This window comes from Nasonia vitripennis, chromosome 4 (genome assembly GCF_009193385.2).
Source record: "Nasonia vitripennis strain AsymCx chromosome 4, Nvit_psr_1.1, whole genome shotgun sequence".
Lineage (NCBI taxonomy): Eukaryota > Metazoa > Arthropoda > Insecta > Hymenoptera > Pteromalidae > Nasonia > Nasonia vitripennis.
In genome coordinates, this window is record NC_045760.1 from 18694807 (window position 1) to 18715742 (window position 20936).

A 20936-nucleotide genomic window follows, 5' to 3' on the forward strand; every position below is an offset into this window, starting at 1 on the left:
AAGCGCAGTTCAGCGTGGTATACGATGAGACTTACTGGACATGTCAAGCCAGACTCTGATCTCACTCTGGTCGAGCGTCTCCTCGTCAGCTTCCTTTCCAAGCAACATCCTGGCGACCAGAGCGTCCGTGAAGTTCTCCGTGAAGTACAAGGTACCCCAAGCTTTACCTCTCCGGACAGCTTCGCGAGCCGATTCAGGATCCGGATAGTACTCCTACATTGGCAGAGTCATCGGATCAGTTTTAATTCAATTGAAGAGTCTCGTGGATGCAAAATTTGCTTTTATGGTGCGCTTACCTTTATCATCGTTTCATTATCAAGGAACTTGAGATATCGACAACTGAGATAGGTGAAGGTGCAGTCTTCGGAAACCGGACAGCTCTTGTTCTCCCAGTTCATTTCGTGGTTGACTATGGCGAGTTTGAGCCCCGTGGGGTCTCGACCGATAGCCAAACAGAACAATATCACCTGCATCACCGGCAGCGCGAAGATGAACAGCATTACCCTAGGATTACAAAGTGTTACTTTTGTTCGACTGACGGCTGGTGACTCTGATGGAGAATGCGATAGCTATTTACAATTGAGATGTCAATAAAACGTTACCTCGGAGAAAAAGTTAAAATGTTTCAAATGTGAATACCTTGCTTCGCGTTAGGCATAATCTATACATCAATTAACTGCGATGTCGTCTCAATAAAAAGCTTTTATGACTTTTATGGCTCAATAAAATGTACTTTGTACCTTGCTATTAATATTAAAATGTTCAACTATCCTCGTATAAATCGACAACCTATTCTGAAGTTTTTGACGACTACATTTTTACTGTACAGAGGAAGAAAACCTCGCTCAATTTTGCATATCAAGACATCTAACAACGAAACGTACGCGATTGTTTACGATACAGTCTCTCACTTGCATGCAAATTCCCTGTCGAGCAATTAAGTTCGAGACGTTCATATTTCGTGCTCACAGGCGATAAATAACGCGTGTCTTTTTTTCACGATGAAAAAACCAAACAGCACGACGCCGGCGAGAAAGTGGGTCAAGGGTCAGATATGATACTCTGCACGTACCCAACGTTCCTCCACATTCGTAGGAAGTTTTTCTGCAGCAAAGCCCTGATTTTTCCAGTGCTGGTGATGTTGTAGCAGTCGCTGAAGCTGCAGTCCTCGCATTCAACCGTCGACTCCTTGACGCCCGGCAACGGTTTTCCATTGAGCTATGAGTAAGCGTGCGAGTCAGATTTACGTGATGCGACAGAAGGAAAGTAGCATGAATATTTTTGATGAGAGCTATCGTCGTGCCTCTATCTCGTACTCTATCGATATTGATTGACGTTACTATTTGATCACGCGTATCAACAGCAATTGTATTTATGCGACACAAAAGGAAACGAAACTGTATTTGGAACGGAATTCGTCGACGTGCGTTGTACGCCATTTAAATAAGACAAGCGACGCTACGGCATAACTGTTTTTCTCAGTAAAGACACTCAAAATCGTTCTCTCCCGAATCGAGAAGAAAAAACAGACGAGAAACCTCGTATACAAATCGGAAAGAAAGAACGACAAGGTGTATAAAAATGCAAAGTTCTTACGTCATAATGGCTACCAACTCCATTGGTCGTGTCGTGAATGAGAACTTCTTTGCTCTGATGAAAGTTGAGGCCGACCACTCCTGACTCCTCCGTCACGTACACCGGCTCATCCTTCTTGCCCCAGTTTAAGGACGCCTGTAAAGCAATGTTCAAGGTGTTTTTCTCTCAATCTATTATCATAATCAAGTCGCAGGCAAGAATTGTCTTAAATATATCGTCGCATATCAGGAAGAAGGATTTTTTGGTTGGCGCGTACGTCTTTCCTCTAGGATTTTATTCAAAAATTAATTCGAAATCGAGTTTTTTATGAATGAAAAAGCATTGGAAATGCACTGTCTCTAATAGGTTTTTTAAGCGCTTGCGCGCAACCGCACACAAAAAGTCGAGGCAATAACGAAACGAATTTTCTATCGGCCAACTTCATTAAATTAATTAGAGCTACGTGGCTAATCGTATGCAAACTCATTCAAACGATCTGCTATACTCGGCGAGCATTTTTTCACGAATTTGATTATCCCTCGGTGGCAAGGTGGTAAATTCACTCGCAACTCGAAAAGCGTCAATTCATTTTTTTTTTTCATTCAACGTCGATAAAAACTGCTGTATACAGTTCTAAAATAATCAAACTTACGATACTGATATTGTTGGTGATGTTGAGCTCGGTGGCGGGTTGAGGATACGAGCCCTGCTTCCTCGACAGTTTCAGGAAGACGTCCTCCAGAGTTGGGCAATTGTACATCTGCAGTAGGGCTCGCGGCGATTCTTCGGCCAACAGCCTTCCGCTTCGCATGAGACCGATCTGCGAAAAAAGTTAGACGGTCGTCACAAAACTCCTTTCAGCAAAACTTGTCGCGCAGGAGAGTAGTTCTCAATTTACCGTGTGTGCCTGTCGCGCCTCCTCGATGTAATGCGTCGTAATGATGACCGTTTTGTTGCCGTCTTTGGTGATTTGAACCAAGTGATTCCAGATACTGTAATTTTATAAAAGAGAATTGTGATTCACGGTACATTTGGCGAATACTACAGAAACGTAGCCCCGAGTTTCTTTTCGAAGCAGGGAACTTTTCGATATGGCTGATGTTCGATGTGATAAAATTTTAGCATTAATTTATTGTCTACGCCATTCACGCGCTGCATCATCAAAAAGTAGCCTATATTTAGTTCATTTTTTGTAAATCTCTATGAGTATAAATAATATTTCCTGTTTGCGTTAAATCTATGATGGTACCTCAGAAACGAATCCGGAATTAAAAATCTGACAAGACGATCAATAAAACGCGGAACAGCCGCGTCCAGAATCATCAGCGGCAGCAATGCGACTCTCATGTTTAATTTATGCGGACAGCGCACACACACGCGCTTCTCCTCTCCGGCTTTTTTCCATCTTTTCTTTTAACCTCGCGCGAGACTGCTATTCCTTTTTGCACCTTGACACCTGAACCTTGCGCACAGAGGCCTTTACTAAAAAGTCGCCCGCGAGCGCGCATTTATAATGCGTATTTGAAGAGGTTGACGTAAGCCTCTTTGCGCGTTTTAAAATTAATTTTTCTGTTTTATATGCTTTTCCCCCTCGTTGAGAAATGATTTACTTGACATTGCGAACGATGTTGTTGCGCGCGGTAATGTATTTCTCGGCACTTGAGTACATTATAAAGGAACGAAAATCGCTATTAGGAAGATTCTTTTTTCAAATAATATAGACGTTTTGAAAAAGCGTCGCAATGTTTGAGGAATTCTATGTTCTATCTGGCAAGAGTATACACTCGTTGCATAACGTGAGAAGTAATGAAAACACGGGTGAAATACAGATTTGCCGCAGTTATTATGCGTACGGACTTTTAGAGAGCTAAAATCTGTTTATCGCAAATTCTTGTTGCTTTGTGCCGTGTAAATCGATAATCTCCATTGGAGTATTATAGATCTCAACTCAAGTGGAGATCTTACGATGAAAATATTTTTATGTTCGATCACAGCAAAGAGATAATATATTTACAACTCGTGCACGACGATTTTTTTCTTACGTTTTATTTTGTTAATCGCCATCAATCGCACGAGCGGGTCGATAATACGAGATATCCAGTGCGAGCGTTCGAAGAAATTCGAATTTCACTTTTACGCATGATCATCGGCGAACATTACGCCACACGAGCGCGTAATCCAATGGCCAACGGCGAGCACAGAAAATCACAAGCTACAATTCCAAGCCATAGCGAGCCTCTCGGCAAAACTCCGAGGAAATAATAACAAGTTAAGAAAGTCAGGCCGTCGAGGAGAAAAAAAGGACATGACAGCGAGATGTCGTCGTTGGAAAATGATATCACGAAATCGGCGCATGTTAATAATAACGCGTCGTCGCAGCGCTACTGCTGGTAGTGAAGGACACGCGCGGCATCTTTTATATGTTTCTTGCGGACTGCAATGCTCCTTTTTGTGCGCGCATAGCGGTCGCGCGAGCCAATTAGAACCTCGCGCGGAGCTGAGAAGCTCGGCTGACGTTTTGCGGTTTGGAAAATTTCGAGGGTGGATGGACTGGAGATTTCTTACGATGCGACGAGTCTCCGCTTGTTCGAGGAATTCATCAAACTCAAAAGTGAAAGCCCGATTCCTGATCAGATAATAAGAAGTCTTTTATTATCGCGAGGCGCCTCGATATTCCCATACGATAAATTGAAGAAAAAGGAAACGGAAATGAATTTTACATATAATACCAGTATAAGTGCGCTATATAACAGCGATTCAAGTGCGCAGGCTTTTTATATAATTCAAAATTAATTACGATTGCGCAAGCCGACGTCGACGACGCTTCTGAATAAATCGCGAATTAATAGAAGTAATAATCATTTTTCTTCGATACATTAGCCTCGAGCCCACAAAAAAGCGGGCAAAAATTCCTCCGAGTGACGAAACGCACTCGGCTCTCGCTAGCGCGCGTGGATATAAAAATACGAGATTAATATTCTCCCGCCGCTGGAATTACAGAATCTTTCCTCGTGGAGGTCTACTGCTAAACTCTCGTCCTTCGCGTTTCCGGCGTAATCCTGCGCCAGTACACTTTGTTTGTGTTTCTTTTTGCGTGATCGTCGTTCGCAGAACTGGTTCCCTTGGTATCGCGTCAAACCCGCGGAAAAAGTAGCGCTGAGTAACCACGCGACTGGCGTCACTGGGCGCGAAACGAGTTTGTTGCCCGATCCTTTGCGCGCAAGTTATCCTTAGACCGGGACGACGAGGGCTGAGTCATCTGGGGTATTTCAGGACGGTGAGTTTTAAAGGGCGCAAGTGCGTTTTCGTGATGGTAGCGGTATAAACAACAATTAAGAGTTATGGAACTAGTGGGTTTTCAATGTAATAACAAGAGGAAAACAAATGAACTGAAGGAAAATAAGGGAATAACAACGAAACACGACATGTGTAGATTAAGACTTCGCGTCATTAGCTGCAAATCAAAGTTTATTAATGTTTGATTGCCCGAAAGCACAAAAACAAGGCAGTCGCATTTCTTTGCTTATTGTTACATAATGTTAACTCGTATTCACGCTATTGCCTAGTAAGTCAATTTTTTTATCAGACCAAATACGAAAATCGTGAAAACGCGAGCAATCTTACCTCTGCCGAAGAAGAGGGTCGACTCCGACCGTCGGCTCGTCCAGGATGAGCAGCTCCGGGTCGTGCATGAGAGCCACTGCGAAGGAGACTCGCCGCTGTTGACCACCACTGCGACAAGAAAATTCGTTTATTATTACCGTTGTTTTTTCCTTTCTTTTGCAAGAAAAAGGTTTCGTTAAACGAACGGCTCGCGTTTAGCGCGCGCATTGCACTTTTACTTTTGCAATCGACATCCTTTCTACTTTTGCTCGCAAAGTGCGTGCACTCGAGCGGCTTTTTCATTCACCGCAAGCGGTTTTTCGCAGCTGAAAAAGAGCGCCCATCTCGTTTCGTACGCAAAAACTGTCCGAGTCTCCTCGTAATTTTCGATACCAGCGATTGCATTCGAGCCTCTCTCCCCTATATAGTCGGTTCAACGACCAGCGCGCGCAGCGAACACTGCAATGAGATCCTTACCTGAGATTCTTGACGAGTCGGTTCTGGCTGGGCAGGTCGAGGAACTGCAGGAGGAACTTGAGCCTCTCGACGATCTCGGAGGTGCACATGCCGAAGATCCAGCCGAAGTACATCATGGTCTCGCGGATGGTGAACTCACCGTAGAGCGCGATCTCTTGGGGCATGTAGCCGACACGCTTGCCCGGGACGCCCGAGCCTTTGGTGCCAGGCTTGCCGCCCAGGACCCAGATTTCGCCGGAATTCAGTCGGCGCCGACCTACTATGCATGACAGCAGGGTCGTCTTGCCGCAACCGCTGGCTCCCAGCAGCCCGTATCTGTGAGGACGAAATAGATTATTATCGACAGTAGACATAGGAGGATTTTACCTCTCGTTGAGCAAAGCGCGGCATTATCGTGCAGAGAAAACAATATACACACACGCATTTAAGTAAATCGCTCGATCAATCAAGCCGCGTTTCTCAACTCCGCGACCGGGCGAAATTTGATTCGCAAGCTTGGAGTTTCGTTCAAGGACAATTGCCATAATTACGTGCTCGAAACGATTGCCAGCTCTCCGGCGATTTCTTTTTCTCTGTGAGCCTCTATATTATAGCAAAACCCCGCGCGAACTTTTCGGAAAAGCCCGAACTCCCCATGATAATAACCGTCTTGTACGCGGGCGTGTATTAGGCTTTCGTCACCGGCGAGAGCGGAATTTTTCCAATCGCCGCGGACCAAATTACCGCGGCCAAACGGAATGCAGATCAGGCGGTGCGTATAAATCCTTTCGAACGCGCGTCGTGCTGCGAGCGAAAAAGCGGTAGACCTCGCGGAGCGTTGAACTGCGCTTTGGATTTGAAGCGGAGGTCGGGCAACGCGTGCGTCCATATGCCCGTGTTTTATTAAAACACGTAAACTTGCCTCTACGGCGCGTCGATCGCTGTGAGTTCCTCGGATACGTTGCGAAAATTCGGCACGTGATCGGCAAGAAAAGTGCAGTTTTATGAACACACCGTGCGCATTCATATGGAAAACGAATGTTAATTCGCGTCCATTATATATATATACTGTATGTATGCTGAATGAATCGAATAGTCATAGATAGAGCGAAGGACGTGCTTCAAAACTGGTTCCTGTCCGAGTCTTCGCTTAGTTTTCTCGAGCACGTTTTACGCTTTTATACACGTGTGCTACTTGCGATGGAAATTTTTCAGCATCGTTTCGACGATTCTTGAGATTTTAGCGTTGCCCAAGGCTGCGCGATGATGCCGTCGACTTTTTTCGTGGAGAAAAAAACTACCGCGTTATATTATACCTTGTATAGAAACCCGAGATTCGATTTGTTTACGTTTCATGTAGAACGAGGAGTTATCGCAATTAGACTGCGATTTGCCTTGTAACAGCGCGAGAACGTGACAATAACCGTAGTACGTGCTCTTATAAAAACACCGCGTCTGGCTTAATTGTTATGATTTTTCGCTACCGTTCGGATATCGGCGCAAGATGAGCATTTCTCATAAAGGTCCTTTACGGAAGAGTAATTGCAACAAGGAAGTGCAGCTCGCGAATAAATGTATACACGACGTTATTAAATATCCTTTTCACTGTCGTAATCGGCTTGATGAATATATTCTTTCCAATATGATCGCTCGTGCATCGCGGAGATAGCGAGAAGATAACAACAAAGTACAGAATAAAGATTATGTACTCACATCGAGCCCTTGGCCACCGTCATGTTGAGGTTCTGTATGACGTGATTGGGATTTTTGCTGCTGCCGTAGGTCTTGAAGGCGTGTCTCACGCTGACGGCCTGCTGCCTGTTCCAGGCCTGATTGTTGAGCCCGGGAGTCGACATGACCGGTGTCGGCGTCGTCACCCCGCTCGGGTTCTCCGCGTCCGTACTCGGCTGCATTATGCCGCCGCCGCCGCCCAAACTGCTGAAGTTCTCCGGATCAGCTGTGCCCGTCGCCGCGCCGTCGCTGCGAAAGCAATGATGTCTGTTATTATATGGCTTATAATAATTAACTATACGTTCTTCGACTGATACACATTACAAAAACGCCTCTGGCCGTGTTTCGAGCTTTTAATCGAAGAAACCGTGTCACGTAGCGGTTTCGGGATTGCCGCCCGAGACATCCGTCTCTCTTACACAACGACCAATCGCGCATCGATACGCCTCGCGTCGAATAATCCTCTCGACATCAGGCGATTCGCGAACGAGTATAACATCCGGAAACTTTTCGTCATCCTCTCCCCACTGCCCACACTTCTACGTCCTCATCTCGCGCGCGGTCGGCTTTACGTAAGACACAGCGGCGTATTTTTCATCAGGTCGCTTATACCGCAGCGATCCTCCTCGGCCCTGCGTCGATCATATTGTGGAAGCAATGGTCCGCGCGAATCGCGCAGCAGCTGGATGCGTACATGCGCTCGCACGTTGCCCGATTACGCAAGGGCCGCACTCGGCTTTCTTTTCACTGACGATACCTGCGTTGGCTTTTTCATTGGGCAACACCGCCGCAGCGCCGACTGGCTCCGCTGCTCCCCCCGCGGCGACATTCCCGCGTACCCGCGCACTCGATGCCGCCGGTGCACGTGCACTCACGGAGACTGAACCAAGGGCCACTTCGTTAGGTTTATTTTCGAAGAATGTACGAATGTATTCGTTGCAAATCAGCTGCGGTCAGTGTGCGAGAAAATCGATTCGCCTTGAAAACACCAAAGCCGAGCTCGACTCGGCCTTATCTTCCCCGACTTTCTTCCCATTATGTTTTCCCGGCAAAAAGGAATGCTAATCACCTGCTCGTTCCACTATACACACAAGCGCCAGAGAAACCGATCCCTCATCGCATTGTCTGGCCGATCAGGTGTAAAGAAACATTCCAGTTTCCTTCCTGCTTCGCCTCGTTTTTTTCCATAATAGAACCAATAATAGAAGCGAGTGCGCATACACGGCTCGTCGGAGAAAGATTCCGAAATGTGAGAACTTTCCCTTGTTCGCCTTTTACCTTGTGCCACGCCGGCGTGTGTGCACATGTGGAAACGGGCTCTAATTAAGGCGTACCAAATACAAGCGTTTCTCGCTCGCGCGATGTCAAAATTTCGTCGATCTCGCGAGCAGTGTCAACTTCGATCTCTCGAGAAAACGCGAGCGAATGAAAGGAATGGCCGGCCTCACTCCCGTTTCCCGATTAGAGCAGAGTTCAACAACTCGAGCGTATATAACTTTCGATAATTTCGCTTTCAATTTAATTGAAGACGAGGTAAAAGTCGCGTGCGCGCGGAGCGATCGCCGCGCGGAGTTGTGCACCGATTTTACGAAATGATGACCGATCTGTCTCGCTCCGCTACTCATCCGTGACTCCGTTTGACACGAGATGCGCGAGGGTCAACCGCCTCTCGTCTAAGCAGTTTATTCAGAAAGTTGAATGTTTACTTACACCACGATCGGTGCATCGAGTGCCCGAGCGACGTAAGCACAACGTTCCGACCGTAAACCGACGTAACTAACGGCGGCCGCAGCGTGTAACCGACGCACGGCGTATTACGTACTGCACGGTATAACCGTTTTATGTAAACAGCCGAACAATTCGTAATAACGCTTCATCTCGCGCTTCGCCGCAGTGTTTATATATCCGGCTGTTATACACTATAGCGATGGTCGCGACCGAATTGCACAATACTATATAGGGGAATTCTTTCGCACCGAAAATAGCCCGATGGATGGAAAAGCAGCATCAGCGCGGAGAAATTGAAATCTCCGAACCCGCGGCGTTTCCGAGAAGCCCGTAATCGCCGTTATGATTGTTAAAGTATTTCCTTTCACTCGCGCGCGCTGTCGTACGCCGCCGAATGAACGATTGCACGCGTGCGCGGATTTTCCCAATTTTATATGCCGAGAATGGGCTTTGCTGGTTCTTTTCGAAAATGCCCGTGGACGCGGTTATTGACTTTATGAATGAGACTAGGCCTTTTGTATGGAGAATTAAATAAAAGCTCTGATGCACAGTGGATATAATTGATCTTGTACCAACGAAGCGCCTAATATAATAGTCGTTCAGGTGAGCACCGAGACATCATCAGGCTGTACTTCTCCGAACGCGAGTTTTTTTAAGGAAGCCGGACTGTCGCCAATGTCAGCGTAGCCTTTGATTAACCATCGCGCATCATTCTAATCAGCTGATCGTCGCGCGCGCTATCACCTTGGAATATTCATTAGCCGCGGTACAGCATCTCGGAAAAAGCGCTCGAATCGATCTACAAACTTTGGCGTTATGTACGGCTACGGCCAACAAGCGCGCGGCCGGCCGCGTTTGACAATCCTCCGCTGCATCGCAGGCCGGGCAATGGAGTGTACAGAACGTTGCGCGGGTCAACGTCGCGCTCGGCATTCGAAAATCGAATCCCGAGCCGTTGTCCGGCGCGCTCTTTGCGCAAGTTCGTCATCTTCGATACACAGGCCGCGCGTATCGTTACGCATGCGCGCTTACGCCGACTTTCTGGGCCAGGGTCGAATATATAGTTTTCGATAGAGTATTATTATAACGTGTGTAACCTGTCAAGGCCCTCTCTTCCTCGATCATCGTCTTCGCGATAGTGACGATGCTCTTTCCCCCCGCGCGGATCGACGCGTACAGTCGCGGCCTTGCTGATATTTTGCAAGCGCTCCTGCGCGGCTTTTCCTCTGTGCACAGCGTATACGTCGTCGCGTGTGTGCGGCAATAAAGACGCGGCGCGACGACGGCGAGGGAGTACATACCTACTCCGCGCGTAATGATCAACGAGGATGGATGGCCCGATTGGGAAATCAACTTCGGGGGAGTTTCCTGCTTCGTTCGTCCTTTCTTTTCTTCTTTTTCTATTCGGCAGATGCGCCTTTTCTTTCGGAGAGAAAAAAGTATTTTGCACGCGCGGAATCATTAGGAGTAATGCGATAGAATTAAATTCATTACGGCGTCTTTCTCATTTCGATCGATTTGTCAGGTTTCCATGCAGCGAGTCATCGTGCGTGATTGGATCGGAGGACGACTTTTTGCTCCCGCCGACGTTACACTTGTCGCGGAGAAAATGTGCATCCGAGAAAAACCAATCAAATTTTCACCGCCGCTCCGCCATTACACCACGCGCTGCCGTCAGCTCGCAACCGCGGCGGCGATAACTTTGAAACACACACTCCCATGCAGACGCGAGCGCAGGTGAAATCGAGAGTTTGCTTGTATGATGTACACACTCGCGCCTATACGCAGCTTTGTGCGGTAATCGCGTCGTCACGTGCGAACTTTGATCTCCGCTTCCTCGAGTTATTTTACCTCGGCTCTGACGGCTAATGAGGAGACTTTATTAGTGAGTACCGCGCGGAGATGGGATTTCCCGCGCGGCTCCGACATTTTTGCCTCTCGGTGAGAGTCGCTTAGCCGATGATTGGCTAATTATTTTTTTGCCAATCGACGCGCTCGTCGCCATTATCCGCGGGTTCTCGTGACTGGTGTTAAGATCGCACGCAGATTCTCGGAACACAGCCCGCTGGCTTAATTGCCCGGACGTTTACGACGCACTTCTAGCGTCTAGTGTCAGGCAACAGGGCATGAAAACACTCTAACGAAATCACCAGCGATTCCACTCGATGGCACACACGATTTTCATATACAGACGTTTGATTACATATGGAGTCGCGCACACTTGATTAGATCAAAGCGTGAGCGAAGCATTGCGCAAACCGGCCATTTCTGCGACGCGTAAATCGACAAAATCGCGCAGTTCAAACTCTTCGCAAAAAGCGTGTATAAATCGCGGCTTTGAAAAAGTCTAATTGACTCTACCGCGAAACATTTGGTCTGTGTACAGAAAAAGCGATATGCATACACGCGGACTCTAATGTAAATCCGAGGCTTTGCGCAGTCGGCGCAGCGAAAAAAAGCTCGGCTGGCTAGGATTCTTCCATCGAGGACGCGACTGCAAAAAGTGCCTGGTGCACGAGGACGCTCTCGGCAAATATTTAAACGAGCGAGCGGGTGTGAAAATTTCCGCGCGCGACTTGTATCTATATATTGTTGGAGGACTCAATTTCTACGAAAGTTTTCGATACAAGCACGTAGAAACCGATGTATTAAAAGACAATTAGGACGAGTTTCCAGTGCGATCCCGAAGCAACGGGCGTAGAATCGATAGCTATATTTACCCGTGTTAATTAAAGTGTCGTTAAGGACGCGATCGACGATTTTTACTGCGTTTCGTTTCTAGAAAACTTCGGGGAATACAGGCGATTGAGAAGTTGGTGTTTATCGAAACGTCATTTTTTACTTATGTCAAAGTTGGGAAATCAACACTTATCTCTCTGTCAATTTACGTATACCTATTATACATATTTGAAAAGCAGAATGTACGCGTTTATTTTTTTCCGTAAAGTTTATCGCACGCAAATTTACGTTAATCAAATTGTATCTTCACTTGTTTTACAGGAACGATGTGGTTGCTGAAATTATTGGAAGACTAATCTATATATTCTTCATGCACGACGCAAGTCGACGTCAGCACGAGGTTAGTGCACAGCATTATTAATAAAATATTAACCGATAATCCCCATGCTCTAGCTGATTGAATGATTTATGCGGAAAAATACGATACAAATACGAGGAGGTTTAACGAGGTCTTGACCAATCGATTGCGCGCGCGCACTGTCCGCAAAAATATACTGCGCTCGTCAAAAGCTTGCAGAACTACATCCTTTTCGCGCGAAAGCATAACCAATACTCGCGAGTTATGAAATAATGGCAAGTGTGTAATGCAATCCCGTGCTCACATACACATTATATAGCATAGCAGGGATGCAGAAGGATACTACTATGCGCGCACGTATCCGCAGAATGTGTATTAGCGCCTCGACTCGACTTGCCGAGCGCGTATGGAGTGTCGTAACGAGAGTTTCGCGTTTGCGAGTTCCCAATTATGCGATTATGTGAATTAGGTAATAACTTCCGTCTTTTGGCTATTTCTCCTTCTCTCCCATTTTCCAGCGATTATGTATCCGCGTGTTATTGGCACCGCGGCTATCTTTCCCGGAGAGATTCGTTACTGCGGTTGTGGATTCTCTCGTGGATTCGAATTCCTATTTTCGTTGGACGATTCTCCGACGCGCACTTTTGGCGTTGTTTGTTTTTGCAGAAATTACAATGCCCGCGCTTACGACGTATAAATACTCCGAACGCAGCGAGCATTGAGTAACCGCCGCACACTGCACTCGCGCTCTTATTTAACATTCCTCGTTCACAGCAGCGGCGGCTGAACAACAGCTCATTCATGCAAACACGTATAACGCGCGTCTACTGCAGCGAAAAAAGAATGCGCCGACGAGAGCGCGAAAATCCGGATCACCCGCTCCGGCACATCGCAAGTTTCGCAACCGAGAAAAGTCCTCTTCTCGCGAGCTGCGTTCGCGACTCGAACGAAAGGCGAACGAAAAGAAGCGTAAAGTGCTCGTTTCGTTTTTTTTTATTTACTTTTCGTGAGCACACGCGCCATTCGCAATCCGAATCGCGCGCGCTCACACGTACCACACGCTTGCGTCTGACCTACTTCTCGGGCGACTTTTTCTCTCTCTCTCTCTCTCTCTCTCGCGGTCCAAGCGCGTCCAAGCCGATGGTTACACGAGTATGGCGCGACTGTATGCGAAACGGAGAGCCGAGAGATTATGTGCCCGGCGAAATTCCTCGCGAGAGTAAGCGCCTGCTTCTGAACTTACGTGAGATGCGGGGTGAGATTTAAGTGAGGTAAGGTCGCTTTACGATCGTTTCACTGACTCACCTGCAACAGAAAGAGAAAAGAACAATTATTATACGTTGAGTATGGGCGCGTGAGTTTTGAATTTCGCGCTATTGTTTCAAGATATGCTTTACTTTGTTATGACGACGAATTACGTTTACTTAAGTAACGCGTGTTGCATCAGCCATAAACTTTACGCAAGCTTGCAAGATATCGAAACGTTGCGTTTTATTGATTTAGATGCCCATCGTCTGAATGTTGTCCGAATGTTTCATACTTAAATTATTTACTTTCTATAGACAATTTGCAATGGTAGATTGGTCAGATAACTGTAGATTGCGAGTCATTCAGGCGCAAGACGTTCAGCATCTTTAAACGCTATAAATCGCTTGTTTGGTACATCAAATTTTATTTGAGATTACGAAGGATATAATTCACATTAATTGTATGAGAATGTCTTTAACGGACAAGCCGACGCCACGACGACGTTAAATATGAATGGATATACAGTAAAGGAATAACAGGATTTCACTCGCAATTTTATGTTGGACTTAGCCCCATTCTATCACAACGATCACTTTCATTGATGGTATTTCTTAATTAGAGGAACACATATGCGTACATAATCACGGCTACCAACATGTACGATTTCAAATATATTTGCTCTCGTACGTTTTCTTCGCACGATTGCCCCGACTTTCAATGAGTATCGCCTATAGACTTTATCGAAGCAATAATCCGCTTCATTTGCAACTTCTGCCAATGTAACAGCAGTCAAAAAACCGATTACTCCTCTCACTCTAGCGGTTCCTCGCTTTTAACCTGCCTCGATTCACTATTAGGGTCATCCCGATTTTTTTATATCGCCTCGCGCGCGGATGAAAGTAAGCGCCTGCGCTCCGAGTATACCCACTGTGTACGCCACGGAAAAACAACGGGACCACGTGCCAGATTTGTTTTTTTTTTTCGGCTCTGCCGCGGCATTAATCGCTCTAGTCGGGCCTAAAACTCACGGCGTTCGATTTTGAGCCGCGAGGCTCGCGTCTTTCGAAATCCGGTTTTGACGTTCGCCGGCTTTTGGAATTTAGGTGAAGTTTTGCTGATTTTAATACGGGAAAAGTACGTGGCGGATGACAGTATAAGATTCCAGTTTTATTTGAACACGCGACTCGTATTGTAATGATTATAATGATTATATTCCTTCGGGCATAGCTAAAGAGACAATTTTACTTTCGTAATTTTGCCGTCCACTGATACTGCAGTCGACGGTCGTACACGCGTTGCGTTAGACGCGATTGTCTCTCGGTATTAACAAGAAAATAAAATTTTGCTAGCGCAACCTGTGGCGAGTCTAAGAGATTAACATACACACACACACACCGCTAGTTTAAAATAATTTATGGAACATGCCAGCTTCCTACAATGCAAGTTTGTAACTTTCGAGATTTCACTTTCTTCTTCGCATTATCTGACGTGTAATAATAAAAGTTTCAGCTAGTGAAAGAGCCTCGATGCGTGCTTGCGAAACAATGCGTCCCCGTGCACTTTTCTGCTTTTCCGTATGAAAATTTCGTGAAAAAATGAAAATTCAAGCTAACAATCCAACCGTCCGATCGCGCGTACAACCAAGAAAGTATAATTTGGTAAAAAAAAGGCATGGAAGCCGATATGTATCAATTCGGTGATGGAAATCAAGATACAGAAAGAAAGGAAGCCACGTCGGTTTTGTCAGGAAGCGAAAAATTAACAGTTACAGCTCGTGTCGGCACAGTGGAGTCGCTCAAACGGCCGATAAGATCGCGGAGTCAAAGTCCCGCACGAGACTGCAGCTCACGTTCGATCGATCGATGGCTTAGAATCTTGCGCGACTATAATACAGCTATGCAGTTTTCTTTCGGTCGTCGTTACTTTTTTTCATTTCCGTTTCGCTGTAGAACGATGCCTTTTATACCGAGTATCAAGGCTGACTGTCGGCGGTGATAGCAGTTCACTTTGACCCCAAAGTGTTGATACTTGAGCTTTCGGGGAACTGACTCTTTTTTCCGAAAAATGACTTTTTTTGTAGAACGAGGTCGCGACACTTTTTGGGCGCTACTTTTTGCGACAGGAAGAAAAACTCTGATTGATTTGTTTTATAATTTGTTTGTAAGGCGAAGGTGTACAGTGTTTTTTGTGTATGACTTGCAATCGAGAAAATGCGGGCCCGCTCTTAATAGTTTTACAGCGGTTAAGTGCGCTTTTCTTCAGCGTTCTGGCCGCCGGGGACGAAAAAGTTTCACTTTTGAAAATAGCGCGAATCAGATACAGAACGCACGCTAAATACGCTTCCTCGGTTTCGCGCATACGGCCACGAATTTCTGAAGCATATCTTTGAAAAGAAAAAATGTCTCTCGCCCAACCCGCCGAAATTCAATTAAAAAAAGTGCTCTCTCCCATTCCCATTCCCCGTAAAGCCGAAACTCGTTATAAGCGCGCACATTCAAAAATTCTCCAAACCACCTCCTCTACATCTCTCGCTCTCGTCGTCTCGCGACCTCCGGTTCCAGCATCTCCCCCACTTCGCGGCCGCCTGCACAAGCCACTTTAACCGGCGTGCTTTCCCTTTCGCCGAGAGGCAACTGGAACGCGATCTCGTTGTCAGCGGCAGCAGCGATTTTTTTTCCCGCGCGACGCGATCGTCGGTGAAAAGCAGCAGCGCAGCAGCCTCGCAATTATGTAAAACAATGGTCTCCGACGCGCTTCTGGTTTGCGATTTACGACGAGTCGCTTATAGTCGTGAGCAGGATTTTTACGGCGGATGTGTCCCGGAAGAATTCGGGAGACTTTGTGCGGGTTTGATGTGCGTCGCACTTGTTATTTCTCCTTTTTTACATGCGGAAAACAAAAGTTCACTTGATATATAAAGCCGCAGCGCGGAGTGAATAATAGAGGAGCGTTATTAATAATGCAAAGTGAGTATTAGCGGGGAAAGGTATATGGACTCGCGGTCGCGCGCACAATGGAGCGTTAAATTCCTCTTAATAAATTAAGGTACTCGCGGGATGTATGTAATTGCTTGGAAGTCAATTGGCTGGAAGCCTCCAGCGCCTACCCGAATAAAAGTTGCCTTTTCTCGCTGTACACGCGTCGAGACTCTCTGCTCGTTATAATTTAATCGAGTCCGCAGACTTAAAACACTCGTTCGAATGAACCACTCGATACAGATATTTGCTAGAATTACACTCGCGACATCGGAGAGTAAAGAATGGCACGCGGAGTGTACGCAGTCCGCTAACCCACTTAGCCGCGTATAAATATAGCCTCTTAACCTCTCTCTGTACACTGAGAGAAATAGTGCGTAAATTTTACTATATGTTCATGACAATTTACTGGAAAGTTTGGTAATCTCGTCACAGACTGACAAAACTGACCTTTTTACTAGATTTATATCAATTTTTACTAAACTTCTATATAAAATTTACCATACTCAATAGGAAAAATTAACAGAAACTATAGTGAAAATCCGCAATGTATGAATTTTTACCTGACAGTATAGTAATTTTTAATAGAACGTATAGTACTTTTCATCTGAAAATCGGAACTGATGCGTATTGACGCGTTATGCGCATGCGCGTTTAGTAAACATGGCTGTTTTGTGTGCTGCCGCTAGGGGGTGCACGGGAAATAAAACCCGCAAGTGGTAAGAAGTTAGCTCAGTTAGTATATAAGTCCATTTAGCAACCCTGTTGTAACAATTGCGAGCGTATAAGCATATGTACTGCGAATTGCGAATATGTATAATAATTAAGCGTTTAGTTGTAGGAAATGTATCTAGGTTAGTTTAATGTCTCTAAAAATCAACTGCGGCGAGTGAATCGATAATGTTCTCTGAATGAAGTGCGTTAGAAAGTAACCCTCCATAACCATAAAAATTTAGAGTCATATAATAATTGAAAATAATTTTTCCACTATGTGCATTTTTATATTTAATTTAGTCAGGGTAAAAATTACTACTCAGTATAGTAAAATTTATAGTTTTATAAAATGTACTATACAGTTTAGTAAAAATTACTAGACTGTCAGTCTGTGAGTGGATTACCAAACTTAAACTTTATTAAAATTTCCTATCCAGTATAGTAAAATTTACTATAAATTTCTCTCAGTGTATGTACTATACCACATCATTATACCTCCTCCTTTATCTCCTCCACGTCCATCTCGCTGATCGTTCAATTATATTTTCTCTCACTTCGGCTCATCTCGAAACTCGCGCGAAAACTAACACAGCGCACCGCGTCGTGCTGACGCACGAGGAGCGACTGCGAAGTCGCTGATGCGCTTTCTAGTCCGCGACTATAGCATCCGAGTAGCTTCGGCGCACGCATATACAGATATAGCTTTGTTGATACGAGGCGCTATATAGCGGTTTGTCTTATTTTGCCTAGATGGGGCTTCTCGCTCGCGAGTGCGGCTGTGTGGGTGGGAGATTCAAGGGCGCAAGGTTGACCGATCGATCCGAGCCGATTGCGCGTGTGCAGCACGCTTTTTCTTTTCGAATTACGCCCGATGACTTGCGCTATATATAACTGCGATAGTAGGCTATACGATGGCGTTTTTCCGAGTGAATATATTAAGCGATGGTTGATAGGTTTACAACTTTCGAAGCGAGGCATAACACGTAAAAGTATAAATTTAGCTCAAATGGAAGTGCAGAGTGTGAATTTAATGGTCTCACACGCGCGCGTCACCGTTCGATTTCAAGCGCAGCGATACTCCGAATTTTTCCGGCTCTACAGCCGCTGATTCAACAGAGCACTATGTATCATACTGTCGCGAAAAAATTCCCTCCCGTGTTTTGAGGCAAAAAGCGGTGTTATTAAAATTCATCGCTAGCCACGAGCGAAGGTCGGTAAGGCGAGAGAGCGCGTTCGTCTTCTTTTCGGGAAGCAGAAGATCCGGCAGCGGCCGAGACAACAAAGGGAATAGTCGCAGGCGCGACCCTGGAAATTTTCAAGCGGGGCTTTTCGATCGCTCGTACAATCATTCATACATTTCATATCGTTCGTATTGAACATTCTCTCCGCGCGCGCGTTCGCGTAATATATCGCATGCAAATGCTTCCGGATAGGCACGGATTTGAAACGCCGTGTAAATCCCGTCGAGGATATGCACTAGTATCACCGACTCCTCCGAGATTCGCTCGAAGAGAATAGTCGCAGCGCGCGGTAAAGCAAAAGTAACGACCCACACACATGCAGGCATACATGTAGCGCGGCAGTAGTTCACTGCACTAACTTGCATTTTCCTTTGTGAGCCGCGCGTACCTATAGAAAGTATACACTTCTCCGGCGCGCGCTGCACTCGCTCTCTCGCGTCAACGTCCCCCACACACACGTGGCTCCCATTTCTCTCTCTCTCTCTCTCTCTCTCTCTCTCTCTCTCTCTCTCTCTCTCTCTCTCTCCTCTCTTTCTCACCGTCGAGGACAAACCGTCGATCGATCGCGTAGTTATAGAGGCGGATCGAATTTTCGACGCTGTTTTGCCGGCGATTGACGAAATGCCGGCTCCCGTGATTTTCGGTTATATAATGGCGAGCCCATGCAATACCGGCGTAATATTATGATCGCCGATTTTCGGAGTCGAGCTGAACGCAATCGTATCACCGTTCCCGTTCGGATGGCCGATACAGAATTCGACGCGCTCGCGGAAAGCGCATAACGCAGTCTCGTTACGTGACGCGCGCGGACGACTCGAGTCGCTTTCTTTTTCGCTATCCGCGCAGAAACCAAAAATCACAACGGGGGCTCTCGCTCGTTAAAAATACGGCGTGTATTGCGCTGGACCAAAGCCGGGATACGACGATAGTAATTAGCTGTAATCGCGCTCATTTCACCTCCAGCCGTAATAACACATCGCGCTAGCGAGACAATGGCCCGAATTTTCCCGCAGCGCATTGTAAGGAAAACGCGGAATCTCCGAGTTTAGCGATGCCGATTATGATTTCGCCTTCGGACACGACGACGCACGCGGAAAAGCCTGTGCACACACACACGCGCGCAGCCGTTCTCGCGCTCGCGCGAGAGAGTGAAAGTATCGGTACGTATAATGCACGCCATATCGAGTCGAGCCTCTTTTCGCGTTGTTTCGCGAAAACATTACTGCGCGCTTCGAGCTTCGCTCCCTATGGCACACTATGGGAGATCGGTATCTCGAGATGTGCTATGTATAGTGGTGTACACGCGCGAGACAATGAGAAACACTTAGGGGGACAAGGTTATCTTCTTGTCTTCGATTTCGTGCGACGCCGTGTGAGATATAAGGGGAAACCGAGGACCGATGTGTGTGCGTGTGACGCAGTAACAGTCGATGCGCGCTCGGTTAATTATAAGAAAAGCTCGCGCTCGGGAGGCGAAAAACTGGAAACTGGAAGTGCATGAAACTGCGCGCCAGACGTTACTTACGCACGGTCGGGGAGACATTTTTTTACGAATCGCATACACACAGCTAATTCGTATGGATGAGCCGAAGAAACAAGGTTTCTCGAGGTCGTATAATTACGTATACTCGCATACTGGCTCCGCGATGCTCGAGCGTTTTTCTTTCGTACACGTGGCGGAATTCATATTTCTCTATGAGGAATTTTTCATCGAAAAACGCGGTCATTATCACTCCTAATGCGACCTTATGAATTTTCACGTAACCATATACATATAACAACGTTTAGCGATCGATTAGAGAGAGAAAAAAGAGTGTAAGAAAAAATATCGGCGGAAAGAAGACTCCACGCACACGCGCGACTCGCTGCTCAGCCGAGGAGATAAGCAGGATATCGGCATATATAGTTTTTCGAGTTTCGACATTTTCGGGCTTTTTACGAGCGTGCACACTTTCCCTTCTCCGGCTTTTATAATAGCCGCGTCTTGCAAACATCGTGCGGCGCTAATCAGTTTTAACGAGAGTCTCGCTCGCGATAAGAGTCATTATTTTGCAATAGCGCGTACACGCGTTCAATTTCCTTCTGCGGAAATGCGCGCTCGCGCCTCTTATATTCGTCAATAAAGCGCGCGTATCCACTTCCTTCCCCGCGGGGAAACTTTCCTCTACATATCCAATAACCGGACGGACCCATCACCGTACGCGAAAATAGCTCGGTCGAGCATCGGAGGTTCCTGAACTTGGGGTTGACCGCAAACTAGGGCTAATGACACGGGGTAGCATTTAGTACATAGCAGGCGATGAAGCCATCATTCAGCGCTGCGTATCGACCTGCCCGCACACGCGCGCAATTCTCGCTGTTAATTATTTATCGTCGCCGATGAGAGGCGCACGCCAATTGATTTCTCAAACAATCAATGCTTGCGCGCGGCGACGCTAATTGTTCTCGATGTATCCGAGCGCTCGTCGTCGCTAATTTCTTTTCTTTTTCTTCCGAGTACACATCGGTATAGGCTGCGGAATATTTCATGGGCCTCGTACGGTCTCCTACATCGATCGGCGAGGCGTATGTGCCCTATAATGTACGTGGGCTAGTGGACTCTCGTTGGGCTGTATATCGATCGCTCTC

General features: G+C 46.4%; 1 protein-coding gene across 6 annotated transcripts in view; it reads right to left on the reverse strand.

Annotated features, from left to right (window-relative positions):
• The window catches only part of LOC100121361 (ABC transporter G family member 23), a 47553-nt gene that overhangs the window by 3144 nt on the left and 23473 nt on the right, over nt 1-20936 (reverse strand). For 3 of the 6 annotated variants that reach the window (XM_031929533.2, XM_031929532.2, XM_001604923.6), the window contains 9 exons: nt 7348-7614; nt 5656-5970; nt 5200-5307; nt 2474-2567; nt 2228-2395; nt 1597-1731; nt 1073-1218; nt 297-504; nt 36-213 (listed from right to left, as the gene is read on the reverse strand). In XM_031929533.2, coding sequence (XP_031785393.1) covers nt 36-213; nt 297-504; nt 1073-1218; nt 1597-1731; nt 2228-2395; nt 2474-2567; nt 5200-5307; nt 5656-5970; nt 7348-7614 — 1619 coding nt within the window. Of the gene's footprint in view, nt 1-35; nt 214-296; nt 505-1072; nt 1219-1596; nt 1732-2227; nt 2396-2473; nt 2568-5199; nt 5308-5655; nt 5971-7347; nt 7615-13373; nt 13436-17562; nt 17694-20936 lie in introns of those variants that run through there. The other 3 variants (XM_032598978.1, XM_032598977.1, XM_031929535.2) reach the window with 3 other exon arrangements.